Source organism: Hibiscus syriacus, unplaced genomic scaffold, assembly GCF_006381635.1.
Source record: "Hibiscus syriacus cultivar Baekdansim isolate YM2019G1 unplaced genomic scaffold, ASM638163v2 tig00002793_pilon, whole genome shotgun sequence".
NCBI classification, from domain to species: Eukaryota; Viridiplantae; Streptophyta; class Magnoliopsida; order Malvales; family Malvaceae; genus Hibiscus; species Hibiscus syriacus.
In genome coordinates this window covers 1,183,727-1,210,226 of record NW_024061944.1, presented here as the reverse complement: position 1 = coordinate 1,210,226, position 26,500 = coordinate 1,183,727, and the positions used below count along the sequence as shown (strand labels likewise).

The 26,500-nt window shown below is 35.1% G+C and overlaps 1 protein-coding gene, 1 long non-coding RNA gene and 1 pseudogene across 3 annotated transcripts; 2 read left to right on the top strand and 1 right to left on the bottom strand.

Annotated features, from left to right (window-relative positions):
• Positions 1 to 14,624: 14,624 nt before the first annotated feature.
• LOC120150364 lies at positions 14,625 to 15,104 on the top strand. 2 transcript variants are annotated; one of them, XR_005518522.1, is made up of 3 exons: positions 14,625 to 14,787; positions 14,919 to 14,964; positions 15,068 to 15,104. It is a non-coding gene; the product is annotated as an uncharacterized LOC120150364 (long non-coding RNA). The 2 variants fall into 2 exon arrangements; XR_005518521.1 differs by having other exon boundaries at positions 14,919 to 14,967; positions 15,068 to 15,099.
• Positions 15,105 to 15,982: 878 nt separating this feature from the next.
• On the top strand, positions 15,983 to 17,751 carry LOC120150337. Its single transcript, XM_039163035.1, has 6 exons — positions 15,983 to 16,099; positions 16,509 to 16,566; positions 16,798 to 16,931; positions 17,012 to 17,068; positions 17,185 to 17,282; positions 17,567 to 17,751. The coding sequence occupies exons 1-6, from the start codon at positions 16,007 to 16,009 to the stop codon at positions 17,619 to 17,621; spliced, it is 495 nt and encodes a 164-aa protein (XP_039018966.1). The 5' UTR covers positions 15,983 to 16,006; the 3' UTR covers positions 17,622 to 17,751.
• Positions 17,752 to 18,362: 611 nt separating this feature from the next.
• LOC120150344 lies at positions 18,363 to 25,867 on the bottom strand (annotated as a pseudogene).
• Positions 25,868 to 26,500: the final 633 nt, after the last annotated feature.

Below are 26,500 nucleotides of genomic sequence, written 5' to 3'. Positions count from 1 at the left end.
TGAAAATTAACTTAAAACTTAAAAGAGACTCTTAGTAATGTCTCTTGTCAGATTTCTTTGACATGTGAAATGTGAACATCTTATCAAACTGAGGGATATTCATGTTTGACCGCTCGTTATGTAAATGCTAATTGAAAGTTAAATAGTAGAGTTTTGAACTTTTGCTATGTTGATTCACCGTACACCAGGAGTAATATGTATAGTGTTTTGCTATTCTTACTTTAGGATTGGGGTATTGACTATAAGATCATTTGAAGGATACTTTTAATGCTCATGAGACATTATTAAGTGAAGGGGTTTACTTTTATGTTCGATATGCTGCACATGTGTTGAATCTTACTTTTAAGGATGGACTTAATATAATTGAACATATCGTTGTCAATATAAGAGATTGTGTGAAGTACCAAGATCCTCAACTCTATGGAAGCCGAGTTGGTTTCTAATTATTCCAACGATATCATCACTCGTGTTTGAAGAAAAAAAACTTGGGATTTAAGTTTATTGACTTTGTGCCTAAAAAATTTGCCGAAATCAATGAAAATTGAGTTTATTAGAGTAGCTTGGTCTAGCGTTGCTTTTGCGTATAGAATTGTCATCGGTAAAGAAAAGATGCGAAATGGGAATGTCACCTCTCGCAAGTCAGAATGGCTTCCACGCTCCTCTTTAAACCGCAGCTGTAATGGCATGACCAAGCCTCTACATAGTTAGAACAAAGAGGTAAGAGGATATGGAATCACTTTGACGTATGCCTCTCGAAGGATTGAAAGGTCGACCAAGAGCACCATTAAATTGGACCTACATAGAAGATGAGGAAATACAATTATGGATCAGTCTGATAAATAAGAGCGGAAAGTTAGCCTCTTGAAGGGAGTCGATTATGAATTCCCAATGCAAATGATCGAAGGCCTTCTCAAGGTCGATTTTAAAAACCATCCAACCATTTTTCCTTCTTTTTTTATTTTATTTTAAGGACTGAATAATATCTTGAATTCAATCAATTTTTAACACGTAGTTCAATTTAACTTTTTAAATAAAATTCATATATTTTTAAAATTCTCTAATTTTTCTATTTTCAAAAACATCTTAAATTTAATAAAATCTTAGTTTTTAATACTCTAATACCCCTATTTCCCTGTTTAATTCTAGGAATTTGAGAAATTTAAATAAAGACGATAAGAATAACCGATTTGAAGGTTTAATAATGAGTGGATATACATTTGATGATAATAGTGACACTCAACGATGATAATAAATTCTAAAATTAGATATTTAAAATTATAAAATTTGTTGATTTAAGTTTTATGAAGATTAGGATCTAAATTTAAGTATTTATGGGATTGAGGCAATAATAAGGGAATAATTAATAATGAGATTTCAATTATGGGTGGGTGTTTGACGATAGTGATGGTGACCGACAATAATAATAGGTTTTAAAATTAGAGATTTGAATTTAGGAGATTGAGATAACTGTAAGGATATAACTGATAGTAGTGGTTTAACTATAAATAAGGTGTTCAATAACGACGATAATAACAAACTTTGAGATTAAAGATTTTAGATTTTTTTTCTAAAATTTTTAAAAAATAATAATTTTGAGTTTGTTTGAATAATTTTTTTTATAAAAGGTATGGATTTATATGCGAACACATATTGGGAAGTATTATCACATATCTCATTAAAACCCCATAATCATAATCAAATTAATTAAGCAACTAGGCAAGCTAGTGCAAACCACAAATTAAAAGACAAAACAATAAAACCAACATTAAGAACTAATGTTGTCAGCAAGCAGAACTGACTCCACCCAAGCAGGAGTTGAAGCAACAAATATCGTGTCAGCCGAATTGAATCTAGCACTCTTGGCTAAGGCATCAGCTACTTTATAATCTTCACGATGAACATATTAAATCTTGACAATCCAATTATGATGTCGTTGATCGGACAAATGCTTACTCGAGGGATGAGATCCATTGTAGTCATTCCGAAGAAACTGAAGAGCTTTCAAACAATCAAGTTCAAGAACAATGTTTCTATATCCCGCATTCCACGCCAACAAGAGACCAATATAAGCACCTCAAAGCTCTGCATCAACCACCGATCAAATACCAATAAACTTATAGAATCTAAATTTTCATGACCCAGTATTATCTCGAGCGGCGTTACCACAAGAAGAATAACCATTAGAACTACGACAAGTTCTATCCTTATTGACTTTAATCCAAGAAGCCGACGGAGGAGACTAATACGAGTGACCACGGTCAATATTAGGCGAAACCACCCTACACATGATTCTCCTCCATTTCCCGAATAGCCATACTTACAAGTTACCGACTACGATTTATAATACTTATACCAATGTCCATTGGTGAATTAAATACCTTGGAGTTACGAGATAACCATAAGTTCCAAATAATCGCACCAAACATAAGTTTCCAATTCTCACCATCAATAATAAATTGATTTGGGTCAGTAAGATTGACAGTTACACGTTGAAGTCAAGAGACATGGAATTCATTAATTTATCCGGCTTGATTAAGTTATTCCATACAAGAAAAGCACGAGGACAAAAGCCAAGGACATGGTTAATATCCTCCACTACAGCACCACAAAAGCAAGAGTGTTCTCAAGAATTTGGGACATAATTCTTGAGGGATTTGTAAGGTTACTCTTTGTCCTCAAAAGAAAGACAAATTAGTGAATTTGTGGAAAATCCTTATTGTGGATAGCTAAGGTAGTGGACGTAGACTTTGGTTGAGAAAGTCGAACCACTCTAAATCGATGTACAATTATTTTCTATTTTCTGCAAAAGCTTCCACCGAAATTTTTATTGCCAATTCACCCCCCCTCTTGGCCGATTCGTCGATCGATTAACTCAACACGACCACCTACTTCCCGATCTATCAATCGTGGCCGACAACCCAGGTGAACGACATGAGATCATACAAACCTCATCTTGAGTGACAACATGAGAGCACAAGTTTAACAAAAAGAAATTTCACGTTTCTTCGGACTCATTTTTAACAATGGCGAAGGCAATGGGGAAGATGTTTCTGTCACCATCTTGTGCAACAACTATCATAAGGACTTGTTTGTATAAGCCATATAGAAAAGTGTCATCCACTTGAACTATCTATTTGCAGTAACGAAAGCCTTCAATTTGTGACTTGAAAGCCCAAAACAAGCCTCCGAAAACTCTCTTCCCATGGATAACTTGTCCATCAAATGTGGTTGCAGGATAAGTGTAGGAGCGAACAATGGTCTCTTGGATGAAATATTATATTGCGTGCAAAAAATGTGGCAACTCATTGTACGACAGATCCCAATCACCATACACTAGTGTCATAGATTTCCGTTTGGCCATCTAGGACTTGTAATAAGGCAAAATATACCCAAATGTATTTCGTATTAATGCCAAAATCATTGATATTGGGATCCTTGGATTTTTCTCCACTAGTAGCTTTGCGTATGCACAAATGACATCGGAGTCTAAGTGTTTGTGGTCTTGTGTGAAGAGCTTAATGTGCAGCAGTGTTGGTTGTGGAACCTTGTCACTTTCCACAATATCTTTCATTGTAGGTATGAGACATGTATCCTCCACTTATAGCTGACATTGTTGTTAATACATTTGACAAAATATGTCTTTTAATCAGACTCCACAACAAATGAATTCCATATGAGATTTGATAAAAAAACTCTTTCACATCTAGTTACGTGTCTGCGAATTGTGACTACTAAATATGGTCGAGAAATATGTGCAAGTATAAACAATCGAACAAGTAATACAGAGATGAGTAAGTATCATATCCACATGGATTGAAGGAAATTTATAAGTTGAGTCAAAGCAACTAACTACTTTACCTAAGTATAGTTAGTGATGATATGTACAAATGAGAATCTTGTGGCAAAATGAAATAGATGTTGGTGGGAATGGAATGATAGTGTAATGTGGAAGCAAATGGAGTTGTCGTGGCAAAATGGATGGAAATGTCATGACAAATTAAATTATGTTTAGTGCAATCAAATGAAAATGTAAAGGAAAAACAAAATGTAAACATTGGACTTGAATAAAATGACTTGACAATCCTCATAGAACAAGCTACTACAGGAATGAATAATATGAGTTGCTTACGAAACTTAAGTCTAACTTCTATGTCTTATTTTCCCGATAGATTTTACTAATGGTGTCATATGCTATCTCTAGTCAAATGAATCGACAGGTTCAGGATTCTATGGAAAAACCTATTGGCGTTAGCAAGTGCAGGGATCCTATTGGTTCAGATAACAGAATATGTCACGATACCATTCAGCGTCAACACTAGCATCTAACCTCTCGACCAAGCACTTCTCCTTTTAGTCGATTGAAATCCTAGCCTTATCTCTAATGTTGGATTAGGTCTAGTTACTATCTAGAACCCCTTGCTTATATGGATCATCATTCTTTCAAACACTAAGCATTCTCCTAAGGAATGACTACTCTCATAGCTCATACAACCTTAAGGCATTAAACATCATAAGAAAAACAAATAACAACATACAAAAACAACCATCCATGAAAAATAAAACTTAAGTATCCATAAGGAACTCCCACCAAATAAGGGTAGTTCATGGTGGTGTTCGAATATTGCATGAAATAAAACATAAAAATCATTCGTTCCATACAACCCAACTAAGATAAATGAAAGTAAATAACAAAGGGATGAAGGAAAAGCCTTCAACATGCATTGCTAGAGCTCCCCTCGGCCACCATAAACCTCCTTATCTTGCTAGATCCTCTCAGATATCTCGCTCGCCACTCCCTCTAGCTTGTTAATAGAGGAATGCCATAGAAAAATAGATTGACGGAAAAATGAGGGATTTTTTTCTTCCAGCTGCCTCTTCCTCTATTTTCTCAAAAATACAATCCTTTAATTTGATGGCTTCATCTCCTATTTATAGTGGGGAATAAACCTAGGGTTTTGTGTCAAAATTACCATAGTAACATAAAGTCCATTCCTTTCACGTGAGAGATGGTGCAGAGGTGGTAGTAGGCCCCTCTTATGTGGCTGACAATAGAAATCACGTGTAGACAATGACATCTGGATCTTAATAAAAATATTTTCTTTTATTTTTTCCGCCCAGAAATACCGTCTGAGTTGTCACAACATTTACATTCTGCTCAGCATTTTCAATCAGTGTTCTCAAATCCTGCACATCATCAAACAAAGCACCTTCCCCATAACACATCACCGATTTCAAAATAAAATGTCATGGCAAAATATATTTCCACCACATGTAATTATATACTCCTAAATGCATCTATATGATCCTATATGGGCTCTTAGACAGTCATTAACTTAAGTGAAGAGGCCCTAAATATGGCATTTTTCAAAGTTATCACACCCCCAAACTTAAGCTATTGCTTGTCCTCAAGCAATGGATAATATTAAGCAAAATATAAATATCATGACAAATTCAGGTTCAAGATAATCATATGGGATTGAATTTCAACCCTCATAACAGTTGGCTTCAACATGCTAGACTAATTTGAGAAATCAAGTAATGTTCCCTAGAGCAAGATCCTTTGTGTGTGCATACATGATTGTATCAGGTCCATGCTTAACAAATCTAGAAAATTTCTAAGCAAGCTCTCTTATTTTGCCACGATATTTACAAGTTAACTCCCACATTGTTTTCTTCTTTTTTTTAACTGCAATGAGGGGAGTCAGCCCATCACACCTACCATCTCACACTCTAGGTGAAAGAGGGCATACCTTCCACCCCCGAGCTAGTCAGGTAGAGTTATCCCGTGACTACTTTCATTCACTCATATGTCGTGGCTGCCATTTATTTAAATGCAATTTCTAGGCAATGTAGTGGCAAAATAGAGTGTCCCTTTACAGATATGCCGAAGCATTTATTCATAAATGTTTTTCATCATTTTCATTTTTTTCATTCATTTTTTAACATGTGGGGTTTTCATCATTCAAGGACATTATCAAAGTTTTATGCCAAGACATGCAAGAGTTCTCTTATAAAAAAATTAAGTTCCTTAAGCATGAAAAATATGCAATCGTGTATCCAAAGGTTTCAAAGAAGCAAGTCCTAGAGTTGGTTCTATCATCCTCAACAGTCATGTACATTCAATTCTAGCCATAAAGAGTTCATCATCATTGGGCATTATTAATTTATTCCAGGAACTATCTCGAACACTTATTAATGTCATTGCATATTCATTCTACTAATACTATTAAGCAATGACTTGGGAACCCTACATCCCCCAAACTTGAGAGAAATATTGTCCTCAATACTAAATAAAAACTAAGTAACAAATAGACATGTTATGAAATACAATACAATGCAAGGTACCTTGACTATTTATAGTGGTGGTGTTATGGCTGCCGTGCAATTGTACGACGCGAGTCCTTACGTAATGGTATGGGGATGGAGTGTTTAGAATATATTGGTGGTGTAGTAGGGGGTCCTAAGGTCTTCAGGGATTATGGTGAATTGAGGCTTCTCATATTCATACACTTTCTTCAAATGGTGCTATCAGGGTTAATAGTTGGGGCTCAATCTCATGTTGCCCGGTTGTGGGCATGGTGTGGATTCAGTCAACACCTTCTAGCTTCTCATCGTTAGCTGGTTAGGGAGCATCTGCTATTGTCGTGGCATCCGTAGAGGCACGCAACAGTGTATCAAGAAAGATTGGGAGATCAAGAGCTACATACGGAAGGAGCTCCATAAAGGTTGTTGCCACATCCTCATCCCGTCGCTTGATATAAGTAAAGAAGGCCATCAGGTTACTGGTCAGATTCGTCACTTGGTCTTGGGTCAACTTTTCCAGAAGTGTTGCAGTTTATCGTGGCATTTGTACAGATGGGTGGACGTCATCAGTAATATCATCGTTTGTGCCAACACCAATTGAGTCTTCTTTCTAAGTGGATACAACTATCGTAGGGACTTTACCATTGTCCACATGTTTAGAAGTGTTCTTTTCGAAACATCTTAAATTGTTATGGCAGTTTTGTCGCGTTCGATCGGAGCACCAGTATAGATCAAAATACCCCACACATATAACAATATCACCTTCAAAATATTTTTCCTTGGCATTTTGTGTCTTTTACATTTGAATTGTATGACATTTGCAGTAGTCATCTTTTCTTCAAAGTGCTCTCTGCATGAAGCTAAATGGTAGTGGAATGAAATCTCTTTTCGCTCCTCTTTGCTGTGGCAACTTGTAATCATTTGGGCAGTAAATTCTTTGAAGAGGTAGGTGTCATCCCAATTACAGTAGTCACCATTGTGTATGACCTTGTTATTTCTCTGGCTAATCAATTAAGGAAACAAAATAACACTGATGAGAAAATTTGTAATGTCAACATACCACAAAATTTCCGCGTCAAATAATAATTTCTCATTAGGGAATTTTTCCTTAATCTTCATTTCATTCCTTAATTCTTTTATAATTTCTAGCCTAGACAGATGGACAACTACTTAGGGTTTAGGATGAGTAAATTCAATAGAATCTAATAGTTTAAATTTCGTACATGGTCTAGCTATGGGTAAGCTAGACTGACTCATCTCCTTCAGAATATCCTCGATCTCCTCTTCGTCTTCTTCATCGAGCTTCAAATGATTATCAATGCATAAAAAATTGTTGCGGTAAAATTCTACAACTTTCTTTTGGTCATCAACACCTACTGATGGGGGTTTTTATTTTGTCGTGGCAAAATTTTGCTTGTCTTCATTGGTCGCACTCTTCGAACCATCATCCTTATTTTCCATCGAATGTGAATCTTCTTACATCTCCGGATCTTCGTGCACAATCTCATAATCGAGCTCTCCGAGTGTCTCCCCCCAAACTTAGCATGTTTATAGATTTTGACGTTACTCCATAAGGTGAATATACCACAATGCCCCCTTTATTGAGCTTTAGTGACTTCATTATCACTAGGTAGACTGCCATATGGGCGAGAATGTAATGTCGTGTCAATTTGGCCAAACTAACCCTCCAAGGCCCTTAAATATGAGTTGTGGTTTTGAAGTAAGCTTATTGGTTTTTTATAGAGGTCACATGGTCATGCATCACGATCTTCGTGGTTGTTATAAAATCTCTTTTGTTAGAATTATTCCATGGAATATTCGTTTGAAAACCTTAGGAGTCATTGAAATTCTACTGCCTATCATTGATGGTTCATTGATTTCCCCAAGAGAAGTTTGGATGCTGACACTATCCATGATTATATGTATTAGAGTAGGGGTTGTTGTTACCTCAATTTTAGTTTCCTACATAGTTGATGGATTCCTGATTGGTAGGTCACTCACTCTCATGGTGATTGTCATGGCATACTAAACATGCTGAATTAGTTGCCTTCACTTATTTCCCCTCACCTGGTCTTTGCAAATTCTTCAATATATTGGTGATAGTAGCAAGTTGGGCAGACACATAATCCTTAGTATCTAACTCGAATGCCCTATGTGATTTTTGCCCAATTTCAAACTTTGTAGATGGGAATTGATAATCATTGTTGGCAATCCTATCCAGAATGTTGAATGCCTCTGTATGTGATTCATCGAGCAATATCCCATTTGTCTAGGCATCTAGCATCATCATCGTGGGTGCATTGACTCTATTGTAAAACATCACAGCTTGAGTCCAGCTGTGGAATCCATGATTGGTGCACTTGCGAATCAAACTTTTATTTCAGTTTCAGCACTCATACATAGACTTTTCATTGCGTTGTCGAAAAGATGCTATGACATTCCTAAGATGGTTTTTCATATTCGGTGGATTTATGTCATAACAAAAAATATTTGCACAAGTCTACCCAGGACCTTATCAAGCCAGAAGGTCCTCCATTAAGCCATGCCCTGGCATGATCTTTCAAAGAATATGGAAATAATTTCAATTTCAGCATATCTTTATGCACACCTTGTTGTCGAAATTAGTTACAAACCTCCAAAAATGCCCAAACATGTTACCTTGCATATCATTGATGGTTCATTGATTTCCCCAAGAGAAGTTTGGATGCTGACACTATCCAGGATTATATGTATTAAAATAGGGGTTGTTGTTACCTTAATTTTAGTTTCCTACATAGTTGATGGATTCCTGATTGGTAGGTCACTCACTCTCATGGTGATTGTCATGGCATAATAAACATGCTGAATTAGTTGCCTTCACTTATTTCCCCTCACCTGGTCTTTGCAAATTCTTCAATATATTGGTGATAGTAGCAAGTTGGGCAGACACATAATCCTTAGTATCTAACTCGAATGCCCTATGTGATTTTTGCCCAATTTCAAACTTTGTAGATGGGAATTGATAATCATTGTTGGCAATCCTATCCAGAATGTTGAATGCCTCTGTATGTGATTCATCGAGCAATGTCCCATTTGTCTAGGCATCTAGCATCATATTCGTGGGTGCATTGACTCTATTGTAAAACATCATAGCTTGAGTCCAGCTGTGGAATCCATGATTGGTGCACTTGCGAATCAAACTTTTATTTCAGTTTCAACACTAATACATAGACTTTTCATTGCGTTGTCGAAAAGATGCTATGACATTCCTAAGATGGTTTTTCATATTCGGTGGATTATGTCATAACAAAAAATATTTGCACAAGTCTACCCAGGACCTTATCAAGCCAGAAGGTACTCCATTAAGCATGCCCTGGCATGATCTTTCAAAGAATATGGAAATAATTTCAATTTCAGCATATCTTTATGCACACCTTGTTGTCGAAATGAGTTACAAACCTCCAAAAATGCCCAAACATGTTACCTTGCATCCTCATGAGTAGCACCACCAAACTGTCCAATCAAGTCCCACATGTCGAACATAATCGGTTTGAGCTCAAAGTGGGCTTCATGAATCTTGGGTGCCACAATCCAGAATTTAGGTAGTACATGATAGGGTTTAAGTGATCTTGAATAGTACAAGGCCTAGCTATATTCCCAGCATTCAGAATTGCCTCGATATTCTGATATTTCTATTGATCAATTCCTTGATTTCCAATTTGATACATCTTTACTTGAGCACATTGAGTACGTAAAATAAAACCCTAAAAAGACAAGGAAAATAACAAGTAAAACTATACAAAAAATGAACAAGTAAAATAAAAATGTTATGACAAAAATAATTAACTTCCAGTTGCCAATCCCCGGCAACGACGCCAAAAACTTGTTCGCGAATTGTGACTACTAAATATGGTCGTGAAATATGTGCAAGTATACATAATCGAACAAGTAATACAATGATGATTGAGTATCATATCCATAGGGATTGGAGGATATTTATAAGTTTAGTCAAAGCAATTAACTACTTTACCTAAGTATAGTTAATGATGGTATATACAAATGAGAATGTTGTGGCATAATGAAATGGATGTTAGTGGGAATGGAATGATAGTGTGATTTGGAAGCAAATGGAGATTTCATGGCAAAATGGATGAAAATGTCATGACAAATTAAATTGTGTTTAGTGTAATAAAAAATGTAAAGGCAAAACAAAATGTAAACACTGGACTTGAATAAAATGACTTGACAATCCTCACACAACAAGCTACTACGGGAATGAATGATAGGAGTCTCTTAGGAAACTTAAGTCTAACTTCTCAGGATGGTCTTACTTCTATGCCTTATTTACCCGATAGAGTTTACTAATGGTGCCCTATCCTATCTCTAGTCAAATGACTCAACAGGTTCAGGATGCCATGGAAAAACCTATTGGTGTTAGGAAGTGCATGGATCTTATTGGTTCCTATAATAGAATATTTCACGACAATACCATTCAGCGTTAGCACTAGCATCTAACCTCTCGATCGAGCACTACTCCTTTTAGTCGATTGAAATCCTAGCCTTATATCTAAGGTTTGATTAGGTCTAGTTACTATCTAGATCCTCTTTCTTATGTGGATCCTCCCTAGTTTCTCTCGAACACTAAAGATATGCTACTTACTAAAGATATGCTACTTACTAAAGATATGCTACTTAGTCATTCTCTTGAACATTAAGCATTCTCCTAAGGAATGAATACTCTCATAGATTCTACAACCTTAAGGCATTAAACATCATAAGAAAACAAATAACAACATACAAAAACAACCATCCATTAAAATAAAAATTAAGTATATATAAGGAACTCCCACCAAATAAGGCTTGGTCATGGTGTGGTTCGAATATTGCATGAAATAAAACATAAACATTATTCGTTCCATACAACCCAACTAAGATAAATGAAAGTAAATAGCAAAGGGATGGAGGAAAAGCCTTCGACGCGCACTGTTGGAGCTCCCCTCAGCCACCACGAACCGACTTAGCTAGCTAGCTCCTCTAAGATGTCTAGCTCGTCACTCCCTCTAGCTTGTTAATAGAGGAATTCAACGACAAAAGCGATTGACGAAAAAATGAGTGACCTTTTTCTTTCAGCCGCCTTTTCCTCTGTTTTCTTAAAAATACAATCCTTTAATCTGGTGGCTTCATCTCCTATTTATTGTGGGGAATAAACCTAGGGTTTTGTGTCAAATTTACCATAGTACCCTAAAATTTATTCCTTTCACTTGAGAGATGGTGCAGAGATGGTAGTGGGCCCCTCCTATGTGGTTGGCAGCAGAAATCACGTGTAGACAATGACAGCTGGCTCTTAATAAAAATATATTCTTTTATCTTTTCTGCCCAGAAATGTCATCTGAGTTGTCGCGACATTTATACTCCACTCAATATTTCCAATCAGTGTTCTCAAATCCTACATATCATCAAACAAAGCACATTCCCCATAACACAACACCGATTTCAAAATAAAATGCCACGACAAAACATATTTCCACCACATGCAACTATATGCTCCTAAATGCATCTATATAATTCTATATGGGCTCTTCGACAGTCAATAACTTAAATGAAAAGACCATAAATATGGCCTTTTTACAGAGTTATCATTGTGCATCCTTCTTACTCTCAAACTGTAACATAACTCTAAATTTCATCGATCCTTCATTTGAGGTCCCCTAGTGGGCTACACATATATCGAGCATATCATGAATCTCAGGATTCCTCATGGTATCATAGTTTATCTCATGCATTGCAATTGCATGACGATATTGAGGCATCTTGGGGTGAAAACTTTCTGCTTGCATGGCTGTTAGTGGATGTACCCAAACTGGCGGAGCATTCTGCAATGATTGACCACGAGAAACAACTACCTCCCATACATCACCCTCTATATCAAAGGATTTTCCATTTGAAGTAGCCTCGACGATATCAGATTCATCGATTATTGGTGTATCATCATCCATCATAAGTGGAACAAAAGTTTCATTGTCCTCGCTAAAATCACCAATGATTTCATTGAATCACCCAATGAGGTTATCTATATCTTCTGATGGTCCTGTTTATGCGGTTATCGATGCAACAGTTGATAAAGTAGGAACATCTACAGTTTCGATAATAAGCTCAATCATTTGATTATTGGAGTTGACGAAGGTCAACCATAACAACTACATCGCCATCATCATCGATCAGGATTGCTCCATATTTAAGCGGAGTCTCTAAAATGATGTGTTGATATCTCAAACTTGAAACATAACCTCTATTTTTTTTATTTTCATCTTCAATTGTCGATGAGATACATCTACCGGTAACTTCATGTTCATGAGCCTCTGTGACAAAAATTGAACACCGTCTTCAGTTTTGACAACTTGGAAAATTGTGAAAAACTTGTTCGCCATAACTTCAAAGAGGAGATTGATTTTTACTTGTTCAATACAATTGTAAAAATAACAAGTCTTGTGAAGATTCATATGAAGTGAACCAATTTAAAACAAATACGACCAATCATTAATTACCATTCAACAACTATCTAGTGAAATGTCATCTTAATAGGTCAAATAATAGTGGTGCATTATCATCTTCTCCAACTTTTCAGATGTCATTCAATGCATAATTTAAATAGCTTTTTAGAAAACAGGTGAAATAATGGTGCATTATCATCTTCTGCAACTTTTCAGAGGTCATTCAATACATAATTCAAATAGCTTTTCAGAAAACAGGTGAAATAGTGGTGCATTATCATCTTCTGCAACTTTCATAGGTCATTCAATGTATAAGTTAAACAACTTTCAGAAAACGGGTAAAATAGTGGTACATTATCATCTTCTGCAACTTTTCAGAGGTCGTTCTACGCATAATTTAAACAACTTTTCAGAAAATACGTGAAATAGTGGTGCATTATCATCTTTTATAACTTTTTAGAGACCATTCAATGCATAATTTAAACAACTTTTCAGACAAAGGGTAAAATAGTGGTGTCTTATCATCTTCAGTAACTTTTCATTGATGTATCAACTCAAATAAAAAAACCTTTTTGTGGTGCATTTATCACTTCATATAAGATAAAACTTGTGTTTCTCATAGGCCAAATAAAGACCCATTTCACCAACTTTTCAATGCTCATTTAATCATCTTCAGCAACTATTAATATGTGTGAGTTGAAAGCCATTTTATTATGCTATTGAAGCGGGGGAAAAACCAAAACACCTTCAATCTTTCACTTTCAAAGCTTGAATTTTTTTTCAAATATGTCAACTATTTGTGCAACTTACGATTGCAAATCTATAACCATGTGTTTCCCAAGAAACATTCAACAACGCGAGTTGAAGTTCAATATAGAAACAAGAGTTCTACTCGAAAGTAGTAGAAAAATATCTTCCTTATTATATATTTCCACTATCATGCACGAGGTTTCATCTAAGCGATGATGTAGATATTGCTGGAATGATTGAGACATATTACTATCACTCTTTCTCTATTGTCGATTTGTTTGTAGAGTTCAATGATCTCGACCTTGCTCGTACCATTGAGGATGTTTCTTCCAGCTCAAATATCTCACCAACTGAGACAAATGACCAAGAAAAAACATAGATGATGGAGACTCAGAAGCATGGTTCCAATTCGTACGTGAACAACAACAACAAGAACAAAAAAAATGGGGAATTGAAGAACTTAATCTTACCTCTGACAAGTCTACTGATTATGAAGATTAAAACTTCTTAATCAATAATGCTATGTTAATGATTTTATTTAATATTTATGGTGTTCGTAAGGTTAGTCATATTTATGTCCTTATGTTAATGTACTAAGTTTGTAGTTTTTTTCTTCCTAATGTGCATTTCTGAATGTATAATCTAATGTTCATATATTATTATTATTTTAACATAATCTATCACATTTTGGAGATAGAAAAAATATGATTGAACTCGTCAACTTAACGTGACGAGTTTTAATGTATTTTTTCCAAGCAATAAATCTGCATAATAATATGAAAAAAATAATAATAAATTTTTAATGAAAACAAGAAATATTAAAATATTATGCACGAAATATAAAAATTATATCTCACGAAATGAAATTCGTCAATCGAGATGACGAGTCCGCTCTTAACTATAGAAAATATCATAGATACCAAATTAACTTTTGAGGTGCCTACTGAACCAAATAATTTAAGCGGATGCCCTATTGGAAAAAAAAAAAAACCAAGAGTGTTTCCTTTATGCTGTACGGCAACCATATGTAGAAAAAAAAGAGGAACAATGGCCCAATAGCTCAAACATTTGAGCCAGCAAATACAATAACAGAAGAAAATAAAAAGCATACACATTCTCACTTAAGGCCTTTCTTTTTGCCTCCCGCCCCTCGCAATTTGTTTTGTCCTACAGGGCTTGGTTTCAATTTACAAAGAAAACAGGAAAGCAAAGTAGTCATTTGTGGAATCCGTCTCATCAGATTCTCATAGATTTCCTTCGCAAGGTTTAATAAAGTTTCCAATCTCTGGTTTCTAACTAATTTGTACAAGCCAAGCTTGTTGTATTCCATGGTTTTAATTTATCAAGTTTTGCTCAAATGCCAGCCTGAAATGAAATGTTCGAAATTTTGTGTAGGTCCAGCAACCTAAAAGCTTATCTCAAGACTCTAGCGATGGACGAAGTAGTGATTATTAATTTCCTACATCATTTTAGTTTATTTCAACCATGCATTATAGTTATAAGTTGTTGATTTAGGACAATATCTCACTGTGTAATTGGTACAGAATTTCATGCAAGAGGGAGATATTCGGTTGGATACTACACGAGCAATATGTTACTAATATATCTTTCCTTTCTTTTCCTTCAGCGATTCTGTATGCAGACATGAGATTTCTGTTTCTGAAGGAAACGCGTTTTTGTTTTGCCATTTTCAGTTTCAAATGTTGTCAAAAGGCACGCCCAACTTATAGAGCGTCTCTCCAGGTATAAATATAATCTCTATCCTAATTCTTAAGACATATTCTTTGTTATATTGGTACGGATAGATTACACAAAAATGATGGCGTTGATAGTTTATACATACCTGTATAAGGCAGCTGATTTCTTGTTGGTTTTATGAACCTAGAGTAGAAAGTAGAAAGCTGATGAACATGCTCGTATTCTTTGTCTTTTTTTTTTCTTTGAGGATTCATGCTCCAAGTGATCATGATTTGCTAGGGATTCTGATAAGATGATATATGATCGTCTACAAAAAGAATTTGAAGCTGCAAGAGCTTCTCAAAGTCAAGGTAAATATATGCATTTGCAGTATGAGTAACTTTCTTTTATAACTGTGTTTTATAGCAACCAAATACCTGTTCTGTAATGCTTTATCTATATGTTTAAAATCTCATTTGCCAATACGAAAACAAATTTTGATTTATTCATGATTTTTTAACCCTGACGAGAAAACTCCCCCCCGGGATCTTCAGAGATTAAGATGGTGAACAGTGGAATGACGGGCTATTAACTACAATAAGAGAACAGGTATCGTGTTTTTCCTTTCTGAATGCTTCAAAGTAATTTTTTGTGGTTCTATTTTACTGTTCAAATTGGACTTTGATGATGGTGGAGTTGTCTTGATGTTCTTGCTTTAAATTACTCTGTTAATGATGATTTCTCTATTCCATATTTGATAAAAGTTGTCTAGATGCTAACTTATCTGATTTTTTTATCAGTTTCATATGGAGGCCGATAGAAATGCCACATCTGTGGAATCAAACAGCATTCCAACATCTCATTTCCAAGAAAAGGTTACTTACAGATTCGGAAATAAGGTAACAAAATATGTCGAGAATACTTTCTGCAACTTCCATTACCTATAATCGTGGATTATAACTGATGCTGCATTCTTCCTCTTAAAAACTTGATTTGGAAGAATGTGATTGAAATTAATATCATCAAAGTTTACTCAAATCAAAGATGAGGAAAGCTGGGGCCTCTTTCTAACAGTTCCTGGGATAGGATTTAAATTTTAAGGGGAAGTGCTTTTAATTTGGAGTTGGAAAAATAAAAGAGTTTTTCTTTAGTTATAGTTAAGCAAATCTGTTTCAGAATGAGTATGTGTAATTATTAGTAGGTTTTGTCTTGGGTGGTCAATATTGCAACAACTCTTTTATGTATGTGATCTGTTATTGTTGTATCTGTGAAGTCATTTCTTGGGACCTCAAACTTATATAGTGGCAGGTGATTTGTTGTTTGGAAGGGACAAGAATTTGCATATTGTATGAGACATCTTTTGCAGGTACAGAGGTCTACTGAAGAAGTTTTTATAATTTGATTATCAGTATCTGCAGTTAATTATAATTGGCTTATTGCATGTAAAAAGTTATCACCTCAAGCTAAGGCATATACTGTATGGTGTATTTTGATTTAAGATGTAATTTTTATAGAGAAGTTGGGTAAGAAAATGAAATTGAGTCCATATGTGTGACAAGAGTTATTCTTACAATTCTTGTTTCTTTAATTTTGGTAGGGGAACCTTGTGAGCTGTACCATTGTGTGCTAGAGAGCAAGTCATTTCTTGAAAAGATGACTATCATTGAACATACAATTCCTTTCTTTCTGCTGCTACGAGAAGTAGAAAATTCTCTCTCTTCTAATGCCATGGTAACTTGGTTGCATATCTGGTTTTTACGAGATAATGATATTAGATCAGCTCTTAATATTTTTCTCGATATGTCTTTCAGAAATTTATAGATCATATTGGAGAATTATTGCAGGCTTATGTGAACAGACGTGAACAGGTAATTCTGTCAAGTTGCTTATATGAATTTGTTACATTTTATTATCCCAAATCAGTAGTTCTCGTGTTTAGGTGATGTTTTGTTTCTTGAAGCACTTACTTGTTCCACCATAACAGGTTCGGCTTGTCAAGGAGCTGTACGGAAATCAAATAGGAGAGCTGTATCATAGTCTTCCGTACCACATGATTGAATTTGCACTCGATGATTCTGATTGATTGGTTGGCTTTGTACTTTCTTGTGTATTCGTACTTTCTGTATATTTACATGGTTTATAGTTGTATCTTTGGGATATTTTGGTTTCTGAAATCATTTTGTGTTTGCCGGTATATGGATGCTTCAGTCATAATTTTCTACTATTTAAAATTAGTGAATATGAATAACTGTTTCTTGTAGAATATACTTAACTATAAGGTTCGATAATTATCTTAAACAGGAAATAAATGTCTAGTTAGTTTTGCTTGGCTGTTGACAGGACTGTTATGTTTACATTTGTTGCAGCAAGGTGATAATCGGTCTTAGATATCCAGATCTTGTTTCTGTTCTTCCAACTTGAGTGAAAATTCTAGCATGGTCAATGCATCAATTTAAGAAGAATCATACAAGCTCAGCTGGAGCAATGGGCTCCCAACCTATTCCAGCTCATTTATCTTATGCAGAAGATGCCTTGAGAACCTTGAACTTACCAGAAGGTATTATCTTTACCATTTCTTTTCCCATCTCCAGTTGAAGAAGTTCCTGGTAATTGATGTTGTGAATAATTTGCTTTTGAATTTGTATTTGGATTCAAATTTGAAGAAAATCTTCATGAGATGGAAATTTCATTGCCTTAGAAAACAACTTATTACTTTCCCTGCTTTGTTCCGAGTGGATATGCAACATGTCATATGATTTTCATAGAGTTTTTTCCACTTACATTTGGTTTACCTGCTTCTTTGTATCATCAGCAATTCAGCATTAACGGAGACTGTTGAATCTACCACAAGCCCTGCAGCAAATATTTCAGGTTGGGAGCCCTGGTTAGTGCAGTGCTTCACTTCGCTTACTTTCCTTTCAGTATGTTTACAAAAGTTGTATGGGTTGTATAGGATGGCATACATATGAATCATTGGGTAGTGTTGATTTTCCATTGTTTAGTTAATATACAGCAACATTCCCCAAAGTCAAATGGTTGATTTTTAAGTCTGTATGTCCATTTCTTAAAATTACATATTACACTCCAGGCTTGAGCGAGTAACTTTTTAAAACATGCAATAAAACAAAACCAATAAAAGGAAATATATGAGAAAAGAGGGCGGGACTCGGAAAGGTGCTGTAATTATGCTGTCAAAACGAGGAGTTCCCTCTGTTGCATTTAAAAAGAGAGTAACAATGGAATGCAATAATGTTCAGAACATTTATGAAAACGAAAATGATCCTATGGATCTCCACTACCACTACTACTATCATAATAATAATAGTCCTCACTTGTTCCTGTTCATCATAACTACGATATTCCATACAACTCGGACTCTTGGCACTTTAAACAGTATAATGCTGCTGAATGGTGTCGATATCAAGTCCCTTCAGCTTAACTACTGATTCAACGTGCCCCTTAAGTGTATTCAGCTCTCTCAGCCTACACAATTCCATTAAATAAATATCTTAATCATGAAAAAAAGATGAAGGAACATATTTTATTAATATGCATGCATGCATGCATGGCATGGGTCTCACCTTGCGACCTCAGCCCTGCGCTTGGCCTGCTCTGCAATCTCCGAAAGGTCTCTGTAACCACTCTTCTCATTGAAGAGGCCTGAGGTTTCTGGTGGTTGAAGGCCATGCAGAGTTCTCTGCGCAGCTGCCCATTGAGCTTCTCTTTCCTCTTTCCCATAATCTTTCTTTGTAGTGAACGCAGTCTATCGTTGGGGGAGGAAGAAATTCATGAGCAGCAATAGATTGGAATTGCAACTGCAAAATGAATGAATCCATTATATATATACCTTGTTCTCCAAGAGGCTATCCCAAGCCTTTCCACTAAGAACGTATCGGATTGCAAATTTGATGAGATCAAGTGGGATATAAGTCACCACACTGTAAAGCCATATCACACCAGCCCATCCCCAACCCATTCCTTGAATCCTTGCAAAACCCCAATTTGCATACACAGCTATCGCAGTGGCCACCTGCCAACAACAAATTCATGTGGCGGCTAAGCTTCATTTTGTTTTTACTTTGATAAAATGTGCTGAGTCTCACCAAGGAAATAAAAGAAGAAATAAAATTTTCTTACCAGCTGAGCAAGAACAAAAGCAGTGTGTTATGGATTGAAGAGAAATAGAGAAGATTACGAGAATAGAGATGATAGAAGAAGAGAGAATTTAGAGAAAAGGAAAGTTCATCATTCATTTCATAAGGGAAATGTTGATTACACAACATGTATTTATTTAGTTACTAGCTAGTACGGGAAATCTAACAATTCCAGCTGGCATTCTGTACTAACAGAATGCTTAACCAACTGCTTCTTATCCTTCTTTTGGTGCTGCAGGTATTGGGCCATCTTGATAGGGCCACTCCATCTCGTCTGGTACTCCTTAGTCTGCTCCAACCCATCAGATAAGTGAGACACATGACTCCCTCGTGCTTCAGACCCTTTTCTGATTTCAATTCCCAAATTACTCTCCTCAATCCCTAACCCTCGTTCCTCTATTCCCAAATCCTCCTCGTTCCTTCGTTCTTCCTCTTCTCCTCCGACCATGACACAGTGAGAAGTAGAAGTCCAGGAAGTTCAACATAGGACCAGCTGCGCGACCGTGTGACAAAAATGAGAGCCTGACTCACGATACTTACTTGAAGGTATAAAGCTGCCATCATTTCTTCAGGATTATCCCTCAGTGGTCTAACATTAAACATGTTCTGAAATATACGAAATGGGAGCTTAGCATAACCATACCAAATCCCACAAAATAAAACCAAAAAAATAGGACATAAGCTGTTCTTACCGAGAAGAAATCGGTGTCTTTCATTGCCCAGAAGAATACCAGTCATTAGTGCTAAGTAACCTCCAAGCACAATGCTGGTCGAGAAAATCTCCTTGAGTTTCCAGCTGTCCGGCAGTGGAGACGGTTTTACTCTGTCCTTGGAAATTGTCATGATTGTACCTATTGATGCGATGATGAATTAAATTAGATTCATCAAACACAATTAGACGTATAATATTGATAGAAGGTAACATCTTACCGTCGTTTAGGATGGCGATAATTAAAACCATGAAGGGTGCAAAGTCAAACTTCCATATCAAGGCAATAAACATGAAGCCAAACTGCCAAAATGCAAATGAACATATTTAAATAATCCATATGTAAAACTATATATAGTGTTCAAGTCTTAACAGCTCTTTAAATACTTACCACAATACGAATGGTGATTGAAACTGCATGGATCTGCAGAGTCAAAAAGAATCAGGGCAAAGAATAAAAACACTTTACTCTGTGGAACCGTAAAGATGCAAACAAAAGTCAGCTAAAATATGACAAGCCTTGTAGTTCTTCATTCTTTGGAAAATAGCCCTGCTGGTCAGCACTGCACTGATGATGACACTTAGCCCAGGTTCAGTGAGTACAATGTCTGAAGCACTTCGAGCAGCATCTGTAGCATCCGCAACAGCAATTCCAATGTCTGCCTTCTTTAAAGCAGGGGCATCGTTGACACCGTCTCCTGTCAAGCCACAAATATGTTTCCTCTCTTGTAGCCTCTTTACAATTTCATATTTGTGCTCTGTCGTTGACATATAAAGGATTTGTTAGGGGGGGAAAAGAGAAGTTATGGTAGAGGACCCTTTAGCAAAGAAATTTACTAACACTATGAAAAACGACCTAAAAATATCTAAGGTGCCTAGATAATGTGCATGATAACTATAGCTGCTACAAACATATCATCTTGATAATCAGCAAGTTCATATTTTTCTGGAATATAGCAGATTTTGGATACATCAAACGACTAAAACACACCTGGAAATACTCCTGCAAATCCATCAGCCTTCTCAATCAATTCATCTACAGGGAGAGCAGCAATTGAAGAATCCTTGTCCCCGCCCAGCAAGGAAGAGGAAGGGTACATGTTTGTTCCCATTCCAAGCCTCCTAACAGTTTCTTTGGCAATTGCAAGCTGATCCCCTGGGTATAATTGGAAAATTTCAATATAAAATTTACACGTGAAATTATAGACATTATACAATATTAAAATAATATTTGAAAACCTCTTACCAGTAATCATCTTAACATTCACTCCAAGGTTTAGGGCTCTTCTGATGGTTTCTGCACTATCATGCCTTGGAGGATCATACAGTGGCAACAAACCAATAAGCTGCCATGGTTCCCCAGGAGCATCTTTTGATTTCTCGGGTACTTCCTGCACAAATAGACGTTAAATAATTTCTCTAAATATTATGGTTTTACCCAGAATTTACTCGTTTAATCAAAATGAAGCAAGCCTAGTTTAATTTGCTTACCTGTCTTGCAACTGCTAGAGATCGAAGTCCACGTTCAGCAAACTTATCAATAACTGCATGAACCTTTTTCCTGACATCTTCTTTGCAATTGCAGAGAGCTATGATCTATTTCAGAAAGAAAAACAGAAGCATGTACGTTAGAAGTTACCTAGCTAAACTTTCAAAATTGATTTTGTTTTTCTTTTTACAAAAAGAGAAGTAACATTACCTGCTCTGGAGCACCTTTGCTAGCACGATGCCAGTTTCCAGCAGAATCAATGTATGTTAGGGCAGTTCTCTTGTCTACTGGGTTGAATGGTAGGAAGTGAACCTCTTGAATACCAGCTCTTGCCTGGCCAATTAGAATCCAAATGACTTAAAAGTTCTCGGACCAATCCTAAATATAATAGAAAGACCTGGAAGAAAATAATACCTCCTTTGGATCTGCAAGCATCCCTACAATTGCAGCATCAATAGCATCCTGGTTTTCAGTCCTTGAAGCCCTTGCTGCATAAAGCATAACATGCTCTTTTTCGACTCCCTTTGCAAACACTTAAATTAGGTTTCGATCAACAGTGAGTTTGTTTAAAGTCAGAGTTCCAGTCTTATCACTGCAAAGAACATCCATGCCTGCCATTTCCTCAATGGCTGTCATTCTCTTTGTGATAGCTCCTTGTTGAGAAAGCCTATGGGAACCGATAGCCATGGTGACAGATAAAACTGTTGGCATAGCAATTGGGATTCCACCGATCAAGAGAACTAATAAATTGTCAATTCCATCTCTGTACTTGCGGTGTTGTATTGGGTACATGACTATTAACTCAATGATTATTCCAACAGCAATGGAGCAAATACAGAAATTACCAATGGACGTAAGCACCTGCTGGAAATGTCCAACTTGATTGGTGCTGTTCACCAGGTGGGCAGCCTTACCAAAGAAGGTGTGAACACCAGTTGCAATAACAACTGCTTCTATTTCACCTTGTTTACACGTTGAGCCAGAGAACACTTCATCTGATGGATTTTTCGTGACCGGAAGGGATTCCCCAGTGAGAGCAGATTGATCTATCTTCAAAGGATCACCCTCAAGAAGACGAGCATCAGCAGGAACTATGTCTCCCAATTTGATAGTGATAATGTCCCCTGGAACCAGAATTGCCGCTTCTTGCTCACTCCATCGACCATCTCTAAGAACCTACATTATGGTATAAGAACAACACGCTGAAATCATGATTAAAATAGAAAAGATACTCTATGAACAGATGAGTTGCTGAATTTTTCATTTCCACCTTAGTTTTTGGAGCAAGATTAGCCATGAGAGCAGCTGCAGCGTTTCCAGCATTATTTTCTTCAATAAAACTTATGGTGGAATTGATCAGCAACAAGGCAATGATACCAACGAAGTCTTGCCAGTCGGGAGGCCTTCCATCACCATTTGCCAGGGCAATAGCCATTAGAGCAGCAGCTTCCATGACCCATGACAAAGGGTTCCACATAAAACCCAAGAACTTGAGGAATTTACTCTCCTGTTTGCAGAGTATCACACCATATTATACAACAATAAACAAGCTAAAATTTTACAAACTCATACATAAGCGATAAGTAGTTTACAATACGGACCTTTTTCTCTTCTAGTTTGTTTGGTCCAAAAACTTGAAGGCGATTGGCGCCTTCCTCGGAAGTCAAGCCTGCTCTTGTACATTTCAGCTGTTCGAAAACTTCCTCAATAGGAATCCGTTCCAACTGTCATAGCCAACTTAAACGGCAGAAAAATGTTTTTTTTAGTATGCTTTTTGGTTTAGCCGTTTAGGTTGTGATTGCTCATTTCAGCTTAAAGTTGCAGCGAAAATTAACCAAGCGTAGCATCTTTTCGCAGAGTATCATGGAGTGGCGTTTAGTCTAACTACGTGGAATCGATTCATTTTTCGAAGTAGCCCACCTGATCTCAGTCAAAAACAAAATCGCTAACAATCGATTCTAACGGAGGTAAAGGTGGGTTTCAAGAGCTCCTAATACAACGTCATAGCAGTGAAAAGCGGACTGAACTTAAATAAAAACTTCAATATATGATTGCATTTCATAAAACCAACAGCTTGATACAGTTGTTAACCCCTCGACTCGTGAAGAGATCCGTGTTTATTTTATTCAAAATCAAACATTATTTTGTTCAAAATATGTTTACTGTAGTATAGTAATTACATCAAGAGGTGGTTTAAGATTGTATAAAGATAATAATTTATAAATTATTAGTGATATTTTATTCGTTTTATATATAATATTATTTAGTGATAAGTAATCAATATTCATATTGTAAATTATGTAAAAATAATAATTTAAAACTATATCTATTAAAGTAATAATAAAATAACACTTATTAAAAATTAATTAATTAATAGTGTCAGATGACTCTCAAATTTCAAATAATCATACTTATTAAACATAATAATATTATTCTATATATATTGATTGAATCTTGATTTGATTAATATTTTATAAATTTTCCATTTAAATATATTTAAGTATAATACTTTTATTTAAACGCTTAAAAAATAATTATGAAGTAATTAAGTATTATCCATTTATAAATCAAAATATCTCACTAATAAAGAAGAAGGCTTATATGTTACAATTATAATATGGTAAAAATACTAACAGTCAGTTTAGGCAGTTTTTTAAAAGTAGCTTTTAAAAGTAATGTAAAAATGAAATTTTAGAAAATGTTATATATAAAAGTACAATTTAAAGTTTAACGGTTTAAAATTGTTAGTAAGAAGTAAGTTTGAAAAGATAAAATGTCAATCATAGACATTATGTTGTAAATTAAAAATATAACATTTAAATTATATTTACACTTATTAATACTATATATAAAATATATCAACTTAAACTATAATGAAAATATAAAAAATATTTTAAGATAATTCATTGATAATATTTTTATATATGAAATTTTATTAAAAAATATATTATCAATACTTTTTTAACATATGGACATAAAATAATTATGAAATAATAATTTAAATATTTTTTGACAAAAAGAATATTAAAAAATATTAGTAATTAAAATAATTATTAAATAATTAATTATATTTTTAAAGATATTAATATTAAATTATTAAAATAAAATATAAATACATAATTGAGTGGAGTCGTATACTGATAAAATTATGATTTATTTTCAAAGACAAAGTTAAAACTGAAAAAACTAAAAATTCTAGGTTTTACGAGTGTTTTGAAACCACCATTTTCATCATAATTCTATCAAATATTTAGAAAACAACACCAAATTGGACTTAAATTAAGAATCTATGCACCAGCAGTCAGCCATCGATTAAGGAACATTTGGCAAGCCTTTTAGTATAATGGCAAGTAGATATTGTAAACGGTCGTGTAAGGAATTGTTTGGTTTGGTTGTATCACGATTTCTCTCTTCGACATCAATGCATTCGGCAACTACGTTCTCCAGTTTCATGTGATTCGGTCACACCGAATTTTCAAAAAAGAAAGAACTTCCAGAAAATGTAAATCGCAGATTTTTCAAAACAAAAAAAAAATAATCCTGAAAGCAAGCATTTAGCAGTTGAATCATAGGAAGCTTGGATTATTGTTCACGAAAGCATCGATGAATGCGGACAGACAGATTTATGGAGAAAACGATGATTCAAACACTCATTATACTCGATCTTTGCTAAATCCAAGTCTCTCTCTCTTTTCTCCCATCAAGAAATAGGAAAATGAAAAGCAAAAATGGAGTTCTTAATTAGAGAAAGCTTTCTTTAAGAAAGGCGAAAGCGAAAAGCAAAAAAATGAAGTTACTAGAGAAGAATAGATAGATTACAGAGAGTGAAAAAGATGTAACCAAAGCACACGAAAATCATTGTTTAAATGAATCATCCATATTTTTTAAAAGAAGGATCGAAAATCAATTTCAGAAGTGAGAACACTACAAAAATCAAATGATTCATAATATATATATACAAGCAGAAACACAAACCAATCAATATAGACTTGCAAACATCAAATTAATATGATCGATGTAATCAAATGATTAGAGAAAAGAACATACCAAATCGACGGATTCATTTTTGATCTCCTCAAGGCTGATGCCCTCGTCGTTACCCATCTTCCAAGCTTAGTTGGAGAGCAGGCGAAGAAGGAACAAAGCTTTCGAAGTATATAAATTAAAGCAAATGCAAAATGAAACCACTAAACATTTAAATACCCGCTTTCAACCCAAGGAAATAAGCAGCACTGATAACAAAATCTACTAAGAAAATGATTTTTTGTTATTCTTCTTCTTATAGACGTAAATGAAGGGAGTATCTGTTGCTGCGTTTATGTTTATATACGTGAACTGGCGGAGTAGCCTCTTGATCGCGGCCCTCGATTTATATATAGTCCAATACAAAACAACAAGCGCACCAGAGGCAGAAAGCCAGTGTGAGGTTGGGACCCGCTTCGCCTGCTCCTTCTTTTGACACCACTACCACGCGCTGTTTCTTTAAGTTGACATCACACTATATGTATAATATTCCTACTTGGAATTTTAATTCTTTAGATAAATTTTAAATAGAAAACTACTAAAATATGCCAATGGTTTAAGTTTCAAATTTTATAAATGGTGAAATTTTATTTATAAATAAAATTATTTTTGAATAGTTAAAGTGGAAGTCTATTATTTTATTACCAAATTTCTCATTTTTTTAATTAGATTTACATAAATCACAGTGTAAAAGCTTTTAATTTATAAGATAAGTTATATGTTTAATATTTTAGTTATCATTTTTATTTTGTGTTAGTCATATAATTATCATTTTTTTTAAATTATACTTAATGTTATATTTTGGTTATCCATCGTTAAAAATAATAGATATGTTGATGTGCTATTTAAAAAAATCAATGATAATGTGACATTACCTTACGATAACACATCAATATCATCATTAATTTTGAATAATATGAAATTA